The 15112-nt window shown below is 49.0% G+C and overlaps 1 protein-coding gene across 15 annotated transcripts in view; it reads left to right on the top strand.

The window, feature by feature from the left end:
- Positions 1 to 15112, top strand: part of PUM1 (pumilio RNA binding family member 1) — a 64683-nt gene that overhangs the window by 1927 nt on the left and 47644 nt on the right. For 8 of the 15 annotated variants that reach the window (XM_086863178.1, XM_086863175.1, XM_086863186.1 and 5 more), the window contains exon 2: positions 2201 to 2574. In XM_086863178.1, coding sequence (XP_086719304.1) covers positions 2212 to 2574 — 363 coding nt within the window. In that variant the 5' untranslated portion in view covers positions 2201 to 2211. The remainder of the gene's footprint in view (positions 1 to 2200; positions 2575 to 15112) is intronic. The other 7 variants (XM_086863185.1, XM_086863183.1, XM_086863181.1 and 4 more) reach the window with 1 other exon arrangement.

The following is a 15112-nucleotide window of genomic DNA, read 5'->3' as shown; positions in this document are numbered from 1 at the left end:
CTCCCTTCCCCTCGCTCCTTGGAAAATGTCTCCTGTGCCGAGTTCTTCTCTCCTTAACCCACCCAGCTTTTCTGGAGCCTCCCGATTCTCACCATGAACACCTTGATTCCAGTCATTGATTCCATTCATTGATTCCATTCATTGATTCCATTAACTGATTCCATTCATTGATTCCATTAACTGATTCCATTAACTGATTCCATTAACTGATTCCATTAATTGGTTCCATTAATTGGCGCGGCCTGTTGCAGGAGCAAAGGCTGTGGCAGTGTAACTTTGTACCTTGTTTGGCGCTGGGAGTGGGCTGGCCACGGGCTGCAGATCCTGGGAATTTTTTTGGTGGGGATTCATAGTATCTTCCTTTGTTTGCTTGTTTTTTTTTACGGTCTGCCCTGAGATAACTTGTAACTTCCTCTGGAGGGGCCCGCTCAGATTTCATTGCTGGAGTTAATGCACACCTCGTTTTGATGATAAATTGAATTCTTACCATTAATTACTTACTTTTTTTTAATTCTTTTTGCATAGAGGAGCGCTTCATGTGATGTTACTGAAAGATTTTGATATTGTTTGCTCAAAGGCAATCAGAGGAAAAACGCCATTAAACCGAATTGCAGTCTTAAAACCAGTCAAGATTTAGTCATACCGAGTTCCCAGTGTGTTTTTAAGTATGTGGGGAAGGTGGTGATTTCCAGACTCTGAAAGCTGGAGGAGTGAGTCCTGGTGGATGTTGGTATTTGAGTTGTGGGTGTATAAAAAGCCCTGCGGAGCGGCCCTGGGGGCTGTGTGTGTGCAGCACCAAGGGATGTTGGAGGTGCGATTCAAACAACCTGATGGCTGCACTTTTTCCAGTCGTTTTCCTCCCAGTATTAACCTCATGCTCCACTCCTGGGGCAGACCTGACAAACTCTGGTCAAAGACACGACTCAGATCTTTCATTTTGCTCTCCCCACCGTTTGTAGGGTGTTTGTAGAAGTTGTTTGTAGTAGTTGGGTGTTGTTCAGGGCTACTACGAGGAGCAGGGAGGGAACAGAGCCGCCTTTCAGGCCCTTGGGGCTGCTTTGCCAGGAGCTTCCCAGGGCTCCACCACCCCAAATCCATCCTCAGAACTCTCTGTGGGGCTGCTTTTAGGTACCTTAAATCATAAACTATCAGTCTTTTTAATAAAGATGAATTCAGACTATCCCATGCCTTTAAAAAGGAATTGGGCTCGTCGTGTGAGCGTTACATAACGGGGAGAACACTTTGCTGTTCACACCTGTAGTGTCCTTACTGCTCTGATAGTCCTGCCTCAAAATAACAAACAAACTTCTGTGGTTTTGTGCTGCTGGAACGTTAGCAAAATATTTGGGGGATAGGAAGTTTGTGAGTTGCTGTCATCTTAACCTGTAGGCGTATTTCATGTGGGGTATTTGATTTTTTGGGGTATTTTATTGGGGTGTTGTGGGCACCGAAATGTGTTGGAGTTGTGCGGTTTTGCCCCGGTGCCGTGGACAGCAGGACCGGCAGTGCCTGCTCTGGAAAGTTCTGCCGAGATCCCAGGTTTGCTGCTCCTTCTCCAGGGAATTCCATAGTGTCCATGGGTTTTGTGGTTCCTGAGCACAGCCTGGGAGTTAGCAGCGAGAGCGCACGCTGCGCTCGGGGCTCCATCAGCTGTACAGGCAGAAATCCAGGATTTGAAGTTTGCATTGCAAAAAAAACCCAAAACCAAAGCAAACTGTTCCTTTGCATGACTGAGGGGATACTTTGGGATACAGGGGGATACTTTGGGATACTTTGGGATACTTTGGGATACTGTGGGATACAACGGGGCCTTGAGTGTTCCTGTGGATGGGGGACCCGTTCTCTTTTGCCTGCCTTGCACGGGCACAGCAGGTCCTGGTGTCACTGCCTTCCAAGGGTTTTTTGGGGGCTGTTTCCCAGTCAGTGTGTTGTCCCTCGCAGAAATTGCCATTCTGGTGCTTCACAGGCATCCTGTGCATCCTGCTAGCCCCACGGAGCACGGAATGTGACGTTTCTGAGCGTTCCCAGTGCCCCGGTAGCTGCTGGGTTCTCAGAGCCAGCGGGTGTTGGAGGAGCCCCATTTGCCACAGCGGTGTTGCCCTGGCAGTCACGAGATGGGTGTGTTATTTAACACTCAGAGCCGCAGCTGGGAGGATTTCATGTCTCTTTCCCTTCTCTTTCCCCCGTGTCCCCCCTGCAGGTGTTGGTGGAATGAGCGTAGCGTGCGTTTTGAAGAGAAAAGCAGTTCTGTGGCAGGACTCGTTCAGCCCCCACCTGAAGCAGCACGCTCAAGACACAGCCAGCCCCACCATGCCTGTGGTACTGACATCTGGCACAGGCTCGCAGGCTCAGCCCCAGCCAGCTGCAAACCAGGCCCTTGCAGCAGGGACACACTCCAGCCCCGTGCCAGGATCCATAGGAGTGGCGGGGCGCTCCCAGGACGACGCCATGGTGGATTATTTCTTCCAGAGGCAGCACGGGGAGCAGCTCGGGGGAGGAGGCAGCGGCGGCGGCGGCTACAACAACAGCAAACACCGCTGGCCCACCGGGGACAACATCCACGCAGAGCATCAGGTAGAAAAGCACTCCCAGCTTTCCCGAGTCAGCCCTGCAGGCTTCTCAGAGACGCTTTTCACACTGCTCTTCCAAAGCTGGAGCTGGTTCTGGTGGAGTTGGAATGGCAACAGTGGTGCTGTTTGTTCTCTCTTCTTAGGGTGGCGGTGCCCTGGTAGCTCTGAGCTGAAAGGTTTCTGCTCTTGAGGGTGTTGAAATCCCAAATCCCGATCCACTCCCTGTGACAGTCCAATGCATGTTTACAAAATTCATCGCTCCCTTTATTGATTTTTTTTTTTATCTGATGTGTGAACCAGCATAGCTGTGACTGCTGCTGCTGCTGCTGCTTTTCAAATGTGTTGCTGTAGTTAAATAATTCTTATGTAATGGTATTACAAAACTGCCAATGCATGTAGGTTGGGCTTTTACCATTCCCAATATTGGAAAACACAGGAGTGGAAGTTGCTGGTGGTACGTTTGAGTGGGTTTCTGTGCTTTGGGGTTGGGTTTTTATGGTTGTCATGTAGAGGGGAAGGTGGTGATGCTGTGTGTAGCTGAAGTGAGAAGAGCAGCCTCAAGAGTGTCACCAAGCAGTGGTTTTAGGAACTTCTTCGAGGCACTCAGAGTCTCTAGAGGGGTGGTGGGCCAGGCTGTTTACTCGAAGTCTTTTCAGCAGTTGCATTGTCATTGGTGCTGCAGTTAAACGAGTGGCTGACTCACTCCACTCTGTCTGACCTGTAGCTCACTCATCAAAGACACACGAGTGCTTCCTCTCCGAGGCAGCAGAACCCGAGTGTAAGCACATTTGAGAGCAGAATGATCCCCACAAATATTGCCAGGGCAGCAGACACAAAGCTTTTGCAAGCCTTACGAGCATCTCCTGCCTCCAGTTTCTGGAATCAAAGCGACCGAGCGCTGGCTCCTCTGCTGTGCCTCCCCAGGGGATGTGTTGCCAACCAGACCATTTAAAAGCAAACATTGCAGGGAATTTTGCAGCCTCACCGAAGGCAGCGTGCACATCAACAAAGAAATAAACCCAAGTGCCCTGTTAATTTGTTCTGGAAGAAGAATCACGTAAAATACTGCAGTATGAGCTAAGGAGCTAGAGAAATATTGTTGTTTTTCCCTTATGGAGAAATGTAGTATTTAGGTATCACTTCAGAAGGAATTACTGCGTTGAAACAGATGTCATTTTTCTGTTTATTACCCGAGTTTTCAGTCACTAACTGTAAAACTTGCTTCAAGAGGCATCACTGCCAGAGATCTCAATGTTTTAAGTTGTGAAAGAAACAATCAGCAAGAATTTCGTCTTGCAGACTTGTGGGTTTTCCAAATCAAAGCCACCACAGAGTCTTGGGGTGGAGATGCCCGGGCAGGGCCTGCTATTGTTTGGGCATTTTGTGGCAAGATGACTTCATGAATTCAAATGATGTCATAAATTCTCAGTCCTCTTTTTCTCCAGCTCACACTTTCATCCTCCTTTCACTGCAAATCCCTGGAAGCAAAGACAACAAAATTCACTGGAGATAAGGGGGGTGGAGACAGGGCACTCCAAGCTCACAGTCATTAAAAACTCTGCTAAAAACTTTCATTTATTTATTTAATAATGGGAAGATTTAAACTTTCCCTCAAACAAAAGAATCCTGCCTGTTCCAGAGGCTTGCCCTGTTGTCAGCAGAAGTGTTGCTCAGCTTGATTTTCTTCAGTAACTTGTGCAATGAAATGATCCTAATAAATAAACCACTTAATGAAGGGAAAGCTCATTAACTTCTGCTAGCTGAAATGATCTTTTCAAATGCAGCTCCTGCATGGTGTGGTGGCAGGACAGGGGTGAGGAGGTGGTGTGGCCAGGTCACACCTGCAGGATGGGGCTCAGAGATGATTCTGTGTGATGCTCTCTGTTTCCCCTGAGAGTTCTGCGAGCTGAGGCTCAGGAAATAACCCAGCAGAGCAGAATTAACATTGGGGTTTTTATCTCTTCTGCTTCCTGCTGCCTTGTGCTCTGTGATAAATGTGCTGCAGCCATAGTTCCAGTGTTTTTGCATTCAGTGCTCATCTCCAGAGCAATCTTTGTGTCTAATTTCTCCCAAGTCAGCTCTGAGGTGGGGCACTAACCCTGTTCCCTGTCTCGTTTGATACCGGGTGCTCCAGTGATTGATGGGCATTTTATCAGAGTTTTATCACTTTTTGCAGAGTTTTATCAGAGTTTGGTGCTCCTGCCCTCTTTTTCCATGGTTCTCTGCTTGCCCCTCAGGGTTTTGCTCCTGGGGAGCAGAGTGCAGGATGTGTAATACTAACACTGCCCTTCTTTTTGACTTGCTGGCCCCCTCCACATCTGCTTCTTAAATTATAAATTCCTTGGAGCAAGAGCAAATCTCACTCATGCAAAGTGATTTCATTCAGTTTGGGTTTAGAATTGAATTTGGCCTGCAAAAACAGAAGTGGAAGGAAGTGCTGGGACATGCAGGGTGGTAGGGAATCATTAGGGATGTCTCCCAGCTCTCAGTTTCTTCTGGATGCACTTTTATTACTGCACTTTTCATTTTAGACTTTCAAAGATTGTTCAGCCTTGAAGACTGGTTGGGAAACTCAGTAGCTAAAAGATAATGGGAAGTCAGAAAAAAAATAATTATAGGCTAATACAGGTTAATGTCTGCCTAGAGCATGGGAGGTCGTAATTAAAGGTAGAAGGATTTTAATTGTTGAATCCCAGATTGTTTTTGTTGGGTGTGTAGACAGACATGTGTCTGTTGGTGACAGCACTGCGGTGGCTTTTATCAAATGATGGCATTTCGTGGTGGCATTAAACAGCTGCAGGAGCCTGGCTTTCCATGGATTTCATTGTGCTGTTTCTCCTGGTCACTTTTCCTACTGGCAGCTCTGGGAATTGAGCTGAGAGTGGCTTTAGCAGGGATGGCCTGAGGAAAAGTTTCTCCCAAGGAAGGGAGGAGAGAAGCTCCTTCCTCCTGTGAGCAGCAGGAAAATGCTGTGTCTGTGTTTTGCTTAGAAACTTTCTTTTCCTGTTGCATTTTCCCCTCCTCCTCTGGGAGGTGTGTGTGGGTTTTGATATAAAATGAAGCAATTAAAGATGTCCCTGTAATTTCAGAAATTTAGGTGTCCAAGCTTCAGCATCCCCACAGAAAGCTTGTGCTGTAAGGTCTCCTGTGTCCCTGCAGACACTGAAGTGGTGCTGGAATCAGATTTTTGATTTCCTGACTCGGTCTCTCAGATCTCCTGAACAAAATCCCAGCTGTTTGCAGCTCCTCATCCTTCATCACCAAACTTCCCTGGAGGACACTTAACTGCAGATTTTTCTCTTTTTACCCACAAAAAGCAGCAGGATGAGGTTGAGTGTCAGGGTCCCCGGTAATTTTAATATTTGAGTGTTTAGGCTGTGTGATTGCTGTTGGGCAGAGTTGCCCTGGCTGCAGTGGAGCGTTTGTGTGCTGTTTATCCAGGAAAAAATCCTGGATAGGGATCAGGACATCACGTAGGGAGGGGATGGGATGGGTCCAGGTGAGGAATGGCCCAGGCTGGATCTGCCTTGGTTATGAAAGGTTGCACAGATCTCCTCACAAACCCCAACAGCCTCTGCTGCCCCTGGAGGGAGTGAAAAGACACTCGGGGTATTCAGCTGGGACAAGTTATCAACACTGAGCAGGTTTTGAGGGAAATTGGCCGGGTTTTCTTGGCTGGGGTCTCCCGTGGCTCGTGCGTGCGTGTGCTTGAAGCGGAGAGAAGGGAGAGTTGTGTGCTGCTGGTCCCTCTGGAATTGCAGGCAGTGGATATACTTAGACTGTCTGAATTGCACTGGGGTAGTGTGGGAGTTGCTTGGTAGAAGCAAATGATTTTAGGCATTTGCTTTCTCTCAGAGCATGTTTAATTAATAATTGGAGACAATAGAACTCTGCAGGGATGGTGTTGTTGAATGTGGGGAATTTTTCACATGGTGTTGGTGAAGAATAGTGAGCACAACAGGGCTGGGACTGGGGTTTCTGCTCAGTTTTGCCTTTTGGCAGCGTGAGCGTGCGAGTTGTTCCCTGGGAGCTGGGATTCAGGCGGAGGCAGAAGGTAATTCTGGCAGCCACCCTCGGAGCACAGCTCCTGCAGCCAGGCTGTTTCCTGCCCTGGGAGCAGCTGGGGCTGGGCACAGCTCACAGTGCTGAGAGCTGCTGGCCAGGGCCTGCTTGACACTTGTGATCCTCTGAAAAGGTCCTGGGAGCAAAGGCAGCTCTGGTGGTTGTTCTTCCCAAGTGAAATCCTGTTTAAGTGATGTTTGACTCCTTAGGACAGAGTTTGTCCCGTCCCTGGGAGTGCCCAAGGCCAGGCTGGACAGGGCTTGGAGCAGCCTGGGACACAGTGCAAGGTGTCCCTGGAATGAGCTGGGATTTGTGGGCTCTTCCAACCCAAAAAACCATTCCATGATTTCTGTGGAAATGTGCTCCCAATGTGTTGTCAGTGGTTGAGGGCATGGAGCGAGTCCCTTGTCACACAAACCATGGGACAGCACCTGTGGCTCAGCTCTTGAAGGTGGTTTCTGGCCTTGTTTCATTAAACCTGATGAGTTTTCATGGGAACTTCCTTGTGTCCCACTGAACTGCTCAGGGCTTTCCTTTCCCCGACACTGGAAAAATGGGCTGTGCTAATTTGATACCCAGGGAATTTGAAACACAATTCCTTGCTGAAATGAAATGTCTGGTTTGGCTGATCTGTTTCACAGAGATTTCTCCACAGTGGAGGGGTGGCCTGGGAGGGGAACTGGAACGTTTAATTTGGTTTTCTGCTTTGTGTTGCCCCCTGGAAATGTCTCGTGGGGTAGAAGGAGCACGAGGAGATTGGCTTAGTTGGATATTCAGGTTGGAAAATCCTTGTGATGTACAGGGGAGAGAAAACACACTGAAACATTCAGAAAGTTACTCTGAGACTCTCTTCCTCCGAATCCATGGATTTTACTGTTCCTGATGGGCAGCTGCAGATAAGAGTGTCCAGCTGGGGTTGCCCTGGTGTGCTGCTGTTGGGATTTCTCTGTGCTTGTTGCTGTTCTGCTCTGCTTCCTTGTCATGGTGCTCGCTCAGGAGGAGCAAAACCACTTTCCCATCCCTGAACTGACAAATTCCAGTGCTTCCAGAAGCCTTCAGGTGTTTCAGTGGGTCTCTTGTACAAGCGTGTTTTGAACAGGTGTTGATTACAGAACTCGTCCTGCTTGTTTCCTGTTCCCCTCTCCCCATCTTTGCTCTCCCCTCAGCAGCTCTTTTAATGTTTGCTGAGTTGCTGTGACCTCCTCGTGCTTCTGCAGAGCAGGCTGTGATCCTGGGGGCACTGTTGTAAAAATGGGTGAAGCTTTTCAGGGGAGCTGAGCCCCACAGTCCATCCCCAGTTCTTCACAGCTGCCACAAATTCCAGCTGCTGACCAGGAATCTCCTGGATGAAGGGCTGCTGCAGGGCTGTGTAATGAAGCTTTGCTGCAGAGCATTGTCTCTGACTCTGAGAACTCCTCTCAGGTGTATCAGGGGTGATTTCCAGGGGTGATTTCCAGCCCCATTTCCCCAGTGCTGATGTCAGGCTGAACAAACTCTCCTTTGTGTGGCTGCCGTGTGATGCTGCTCCCTCCTCTGGGCTCTCCTGTTGCTCCTGCCTTTGTCAGGGAGAACTTCTGTTCCAGGGCAGTTGTTTTTATTGGGAACATCTGGCCGTGGCTCTTGCCCTGCTCAGACTTTGATTCTGGGGTGAAACTCGACTGTTGATAAACCCTCAGCAAGTCCCTGTTGTGGTGGCACGAGGCCACTCTCCTCTGCTCTGACACTGCAATTAAACATTGCTGATTCCCATTTCCACCTCTTCTTCCCCCAGAATTGAAACCTGGGAAGGTCAGAGAAAGGAAAAGCCCCTCCCAAGGTCAGATGATAGCATGGCCCCAAGCCCTGGTGCAAGCCCAGAGATCCAGGCTCACACCTGGGATGCAGAAGATGCTTTTCCCAAGGTATTGCCTGCTCCAGCAGGACAAAATTACACTTCTTTCTTCCCTAATCCGGTATTTCTGAATCCTGCACCCCAATATGTGCCTGAGACATGGCAGGGTAACCTAAATTCCACCTTAATGAAGCGCTTCCCTGGGTGGATAAAATGGGAGGAAAAACATAATTAGCTAAGGAAGGAGAGCCCCTGTGCAAGGCTGCCTCTGCTGCAGTTATTTCTGTCCCCTGAATCATTAATCAGCCTGGCCCCGTGCCAGGGAAGGCATTAGCCAATCTGCAATTTCAATGGCTTTTTGCTTCCAGTGCTAATGGTAGTAGCAATTCTAACCATGAATCCTTTACTACAAAAATAGTAGTTAAACCACCTAATCCCGCCTAATACTTGTGACTTCACATTCTTTCTTTACCCACTATTGTTATGGGAGAAGGCTAAAAATAGGGCAGTAATCAGTTGATGGAAGAAAATATTTTAACCCTGGTTGTCAGTGGCAGAGCTGTTGTAGAGCGTGTGATGCTTTCCTTGCTGGCAGCTGGGGGATGCATTTCCCCTCTCCTGGATGCTGGAAATGTGTCTGAATGCACTCAGAGCTGGGATTTTGTTTTTTGAAATAACCTCCTGTGTGAGCTGTTCAAACAAGACAAAGTCAAGCAGCCTCCCCCAGCTGGAGGAGGATTTGTTTCCAGCTGAAATTTGTAAACCTTTAGTTCGTTTTAAGGAGATTTAACAATCGTGAGTGTAGAAATCAAAGCGTTCTGCTGTAGTTTTTGGTGTTCTCCTCTCCATTCTAAGGGTATTTCTTGGTTTTTGCTGGTTTTTGTTCCTCCTGTCTCAATTCTTGTAGAATTGTTGGATTTTTTTGGAGGGGTGTTTTACTAGAGAGGTGTTTGGTTGAAGTTTTTTGTTGATTTTTTAATTGCAGATTGAGCAAGACTTAAAATACGGAGGCCAAATGGATGGAAATGTCACATTCACATTTGCAGAGTGCACAGGAGTTAAAATTAAATATTCAAGGAGTCATCACACTTTGGAGGTGCTCTGGGTAAGCACCTGGAATGTTCAAACAGAGAAAATTTGGAATCTCTCATCTTGTTTTGTCACAAACAAAACAAATGTTGGATCTTCCAGCCAGGCTGGAAAGAGATTGGAGCAATTTGGGCAGTGGAAGGGGTGGAATGAGATGGGCTTTAAGGTCCTTTCCACCTCAAACCCATCAGGAATTGGGGGATTTTAGAGCTCAGAAATCAGGAGGTTTATTTCTCCGGAGGAATACACCGATAATGTCATTTCCCACATTTCTCTGCAGCAGTGGAGGAGCAAAACAAGAGATTCCCCAGCAGGGTGGGACCCCCAGGCCTGGGCAGGAAATCCTGGGGGGCTGCTCAGGCCTCCAGGAGCCCGGCCAGCAGCAGGAGGGAGCCCTTGCCATGGCTCTGTGCTCCCAGCAGCCATCCCTGGGCACGCTGCTGTGGCCAGCAGGAGCTGGGGGTGCTTGCCCAGAGCTTATGGAAGTGTCTGTGGGATTCCCTGGAGTTGCTTTGCAGGGTTTGAGGGCAGCACTGGGCCCTGTCATTTACTGCAGATCAAAGGAATATTGGAATGATCCCTGGGGATGTGGCAGCTTTGGGAATCCTGCCTGGGTGGGAGCAGACCCCAGGGCCAGGGGGGAGCTGGGGGAGAACAAACGCTCCAGTCTGAGGGAGGGAGGGAGGATGGATCCTGGGCTCAGGAAGGGCTGGGGAAAGGGGCCACGTGGAGAGCTGGGGCTGGCAGAGGTTTGCTGTGGTTCCCCTCGAGCTCAGTTGGATAAATAGAAACCAAACAGATAATTTAAATTATTATTTAAATTTAAATATGACTCCCTCAGTCACTGTTACCCCAGCAAATACAGGGATTTGATCTATTTGATGTTCAACATCAAGAAATAAAACCCCATAAATCTGGCTTCATGATGCACTTTTAGAGACAGTTTAGATCATCACTAGAATATTTCTTAGCTCAAATATCTATTAGCAAATATTTTTTTTAGATTCTTTTCCTCCAAAGGAATTTCTAGTTAGTTTTCTATTTTTTTTTTCCTCCTGTATGCCTATTTGTTTTATTTCTTTGTTTAATTCCACTTGCCTTTTGCTTCCTGGGTAACAGCTCTTGTGTGAGGAGGAACTAAAGAATCCTTTGGGGTTGAGAGTGAAATTTAGCCTTGGATAGTTTGGCTGCCTGTCTGCCCAGGTGAATGTAAATTCTACATAAATGAGGATTCCTTAATATATAAAAAAACTGGTGTACAACCCCCCTGGGATGCCTGAAATGTGATACAGCCCAGAACTTGGAATTTATATGTAAAGGTCATTTTAGCAACCATATTTGCTTAATATAAGGTGCAGTATTAACACGGATTGTTGACATTAATATTTACCTAAAATTACAATTCACTGCTTTGCCAGTTGCTCTCAGGGCACAAAAACCCCCTTGGATTATTCTAGAATAAAAAAATAGGTGCTGGAAGTGTGCAAGGTAAATTCCCTTGTTGTTCTCATTAATTTGTTGGGTCTTCAGCTCGGTGTTTAGTAATCAGAGGGACAGTTTGGGGCCCTGGCTGCTGTTAATGGAGCTGAGTGCAGAATCCCTTTTGACAAGTGCCATTCCCCAGGGCCTGCCTGGGATAAATCAGCAGAGTTTGCAGCACCAGCAGGGCCCTGGCTCCAGCCAGGAGCTGCCTTTGGGGAATCCTGGAATGCTGGGGTTTCATGGAATCTCAGGTGGTTGGGCTCTGATAATGCAGGGCCACCCCAGCCATGGCAGGGTCACCCCCACTGTCCCCAGGGTCACCCCCACTGTCCCCAGGGTCACCTCTCACTGTCCCAGGGTCACCCCCACTGTCCCAGGGTCACCCCCACTGTCCCCAGGGTCACCCCCAGTGTCCCAGGCTGCTCCAGCCCCAATGTCCAGCCTGGCCTTGGGCACTGCCAGGGATCCAGGGACAGCCACAGCTGCTCTGGCAATTCCAGCCCAGCCCCTCCCCACCCTCCCAGGGAACAATTCCTGCCCAAGATCCCACCCCAATCTCCCCTTTTCCAATCTCAAGCCATTCCCTGGGTCCTGTCCCTGCAGGCCTTGTCCCCAGTCCCTCTCCAGCTCTCCTGGAGCCCCTGCAGGCCCTGGCAGTGGGAATCCAGCTGTGCCTTGGGTGTGCATTGTGAATCCAGCTGTGCCTCAGGTGTGCAGTGGGAATCCAGCTGTGCCTCGGGTGTGCAGTGGGAATCCAGCTGTGCCTCGGGTGTGCAGTGGGAATCCAGCTGTGCCTGGGGGGTGTGCAGTGGGAATCCAGCTGTGCCTGGGGGGTGTGCAGTGGGAATCCAGCTGTGCCTCGGGTGTGCAGTGGGAATCCAGCTGTGCCTTGCTTTATGCCATGTTTCCAGCCCAGAGCTCTCTGAGCTCTGAGCACTGAGCTCTCCCAGGCTCAGGAATTGCAGCCATCCCGTGTTTCTGCCCCAGTTCCTGGCGTGGCTGCAGTGAATCCTGCCCAGGACTCGCTCCCAGCAGGCAGGCAGGGAACGGTTCCACAGCCAGGGGAGAGGCTGGAGCTGCAGTGTGTGACAGTGACACACATTCCTGGGTTAGTGTGTGGAAATTGCTCTTCCTGAATGAGATTTCCGTTCCTCCTGAGCGCATCCACACGAGGGGAGGGATGTTCTTGTGTAAGCCCTTAGGAGCAGCGTGGTGTCCAGAGCCTTCCTTTTGTGAATGGGGTTCCAGAGCGAGTGTGAGCAGGAGGGAGCAGTTCTGTCACCCTCAGGAAGGCAGCAGCTCGCTCCTGTGAGGATGGATGTGCACTCTGCATCCCTTTCCAGAGGCACAGCCTGCCTGGGACGGGCTGGAACAGCCTTGGGATGCTCCTGGCTGGGAGCAGCAGGAGTGGGGTTTGCTTGGATCACTTCCAGAGTGACGACTGGGACTTCAGCTGCCCTCTCCTCCTGTGATTCCTGGAGTTTGTGAGCTCTCCCCTCCCTCCAAGGCTGTCACGCTGGATCTGGGTGTCAGGGCATGGATTGATCCTGGCGTTGTCTTCTGGATTTCTCTCAAATCCCTGCCTCAGTGGTGAGCCGCATTTTCTGCTCATCAAATCTCATCGGCGTCACTGGGGACAGCTTCTGACTCCCTGGAGTTTCTGGTGTTTGCACCATCCTGGCTCTGCTCTCTGCTCCTCAGAGCTCAGGGGTCTTTACCAGGAGCAGATCCTGATGAGGTGGAAGATCAGCTCCCTTGTTTCATTGCCATTCCAGAGGAATCCCTGACTTTTGGAATGCAGAGGTGTTGGGAGTCTTTGCCTTTGTGTTCTGCTGGTTCAGACACTTTGTTCTTCCTGGAAGGAAAACAAAGGAGCCCTGTGATATTTGTGTGCAGCGAGGTGAAAATGTGTCGCTGTTTAACATTACAGGCTGAGAAATGGGAAAAATATCTTTTGGGTGCAGCCTTTGAAAATCAAATAAATGGATCCAGTGATCAATGGAGGTAAAGGAAGTGTGTGACTGAGAGAAAGAGCTGAGAATTGCTGTTTATGGACACTTTGAGCACAGTGACCAAAATCAGGCACAAAGACCTGATTTAGAAAATGCTTTCATCCCTATTTGTTAGGATTCTTGAAAGAGAAATGTGAAAATACCTGTGAATGAATAATTTCTTCATTTCCTCACCTCTGACAGCTGCTAGAGAAGGCAGTTTTTATTTCTGCTTTTTGTGGTGGCTGGGGTGGGGGATATTTGGGAAGGGGATGGAGGCGGCCTGTTCCTCCTGTGTGACATTGTCCTGTTGGAGCCACCGAGTTCCCAAAGCCTTCTCTTTTCCAGGCTGAACAATCCCAATTCCTCTGCTGCCAGGAAATTGGGGAACTGGGGTTGTTCAGCCTGGAAAAGAGAAGGCTTTGGGGAGATCTCATTGTGGCCTGCAGGGGAAGAAGGAGACAAGAGCCTGGGGTGGCAGGAGGAGATGGCTTCAAACTGACAGAGAATGGCTTTAAATTTGATGTATGGGAGAAATTATTCTCTGGGAGGGTGGGGAGAGGCTGGGATAGAATTCCCAGAGCAGCTGTGGCTCTCCTGGATCCCTGGCAGCATCCAAGGCCAGGCTGGCCAGGGCTTGGAGCCACCTGGGACAGTGGCAGGGGTGGCACTGCAGGAGCTTTGATGTCCCTTCCAGCCCAAAGCATTCCATGATTCCAGATCACATACATGCACCACTTCAAATCCTTCTGGATTTCGCTGGGAGTGCGGTGGTTGGATCTTTGTGTCAGCTTTGTTTTGAGGAGATGGGAGCAGGAGGAGCTCAGCTGCCAGCCAGGGGGATGGTTTGTTTTGGGGAAGCTGCTGGACACACTGGGAGCAGCCTTTGCAGTGGCTTTTGTGGTTTGCTGGGACATCACTTGAGCAGCGATGAGTTCACGTCACCTTCTGAACCTCTCCGTACAACTTCTGATGTCTGATGGAAATAATCATTTGCTCTCTGCCAGCTTGTGTGGTTTGGCACATCTGGGGCTTGCAGCACTTTCCATGAGTTGAGCTGCACGGAAGAATTTGGTGCCAGTGCCGTTTGTGAGGCAGCTGCAGAGCAGGGATGGAGCTGGCAGGGGAGGAGAGGCTCTGGGCTGCGCTTTTGGGAAGGGTTTTCACTCTGTCGGTGCCCACGTGACAAATGTCACTGCTAAAGGTGGCAGGGCTGAGGCAGAGCTGCAGATAACCGAGCTGAGACACAGCCACAGGAGATACCTGACTTTAAAACTGGGATTCTGACCCCTGAGGATTTACTAATTATGTAAATATCTATTAAATAATGCAGTAATACACCACTAATCTTGTGGTGTAATTTTGTAAGGTGTGATGGCCACAGAATAGAAGAATTCAGATTGGAGGGGACTCCTGGAGGTGAACGTGGTGCTGATTCTTAGTTGAGATCTCCAGAATATTGTCTTAGAGTAGGAATGAAGCACTCACAAGGTCTGGGTCCTGCTGGAGGCGGTGCTGCAGGGTCAGAAATCAGGGTTAGGGTCAGTGATGGGGTCTCACAGGTGGGCCATGAGCATCTAAACAAGATTTGGGATTTTTTTTGGTCTTGTAACTCACCCAGCAGAGCTCCAGGAGCCTTTGGACACCGCTCCAGGGATGCCCAGGCTGGGGCTGTTGACAGGACTGGAGTTTGCCTGGATGATCCTTATGGATCCATTTAACTCAGGACACTCTATGCTTCTACCAACTTATTTATCCAATAGTTTCAAGTTTACTTTATTTTTCTGCTCTAAATAACTCAATTTTCATCAAATCAAACCACTGTGGTTTTCTCCTTTGTGTCAGTGTAACCTGAATGTAAATTTTCCAGGTTTATACAGGAGATTTTCCTTGATTCCCACCTGGAATGATGCTGGCTCCTCATGCCTTGACTCCCTCACCTGAAACCACTGTGAAATACGAGCAGAGACAGTTGTTGGGCTTTGTGTGTCTTTAAAGTAATTGCTGGTTGTTCCTTTCTTGTGCTTGTATAAATCTAGCACACATAAATAAATCTGTGTTTAATAATCCACGTGTGGCTATAATAA

Source organism: Cyanistes caeruleus, chromosome 26 (assembly GCF_971803275.1).
Source record: "Cyanistes caeruleus chromosome 26, bCyaCae1.hap1.1, whole genome shotgun sequence".
Lineage (NCBI taxonomy): Eukaryota > Metazoa > Chordata > Aves > Passeriformes > Paridae > Cyanistes > Cyanistes caeruleus.
This window is presented reverse-complemented; position numbering and strand designations above follow the sequence as displayed.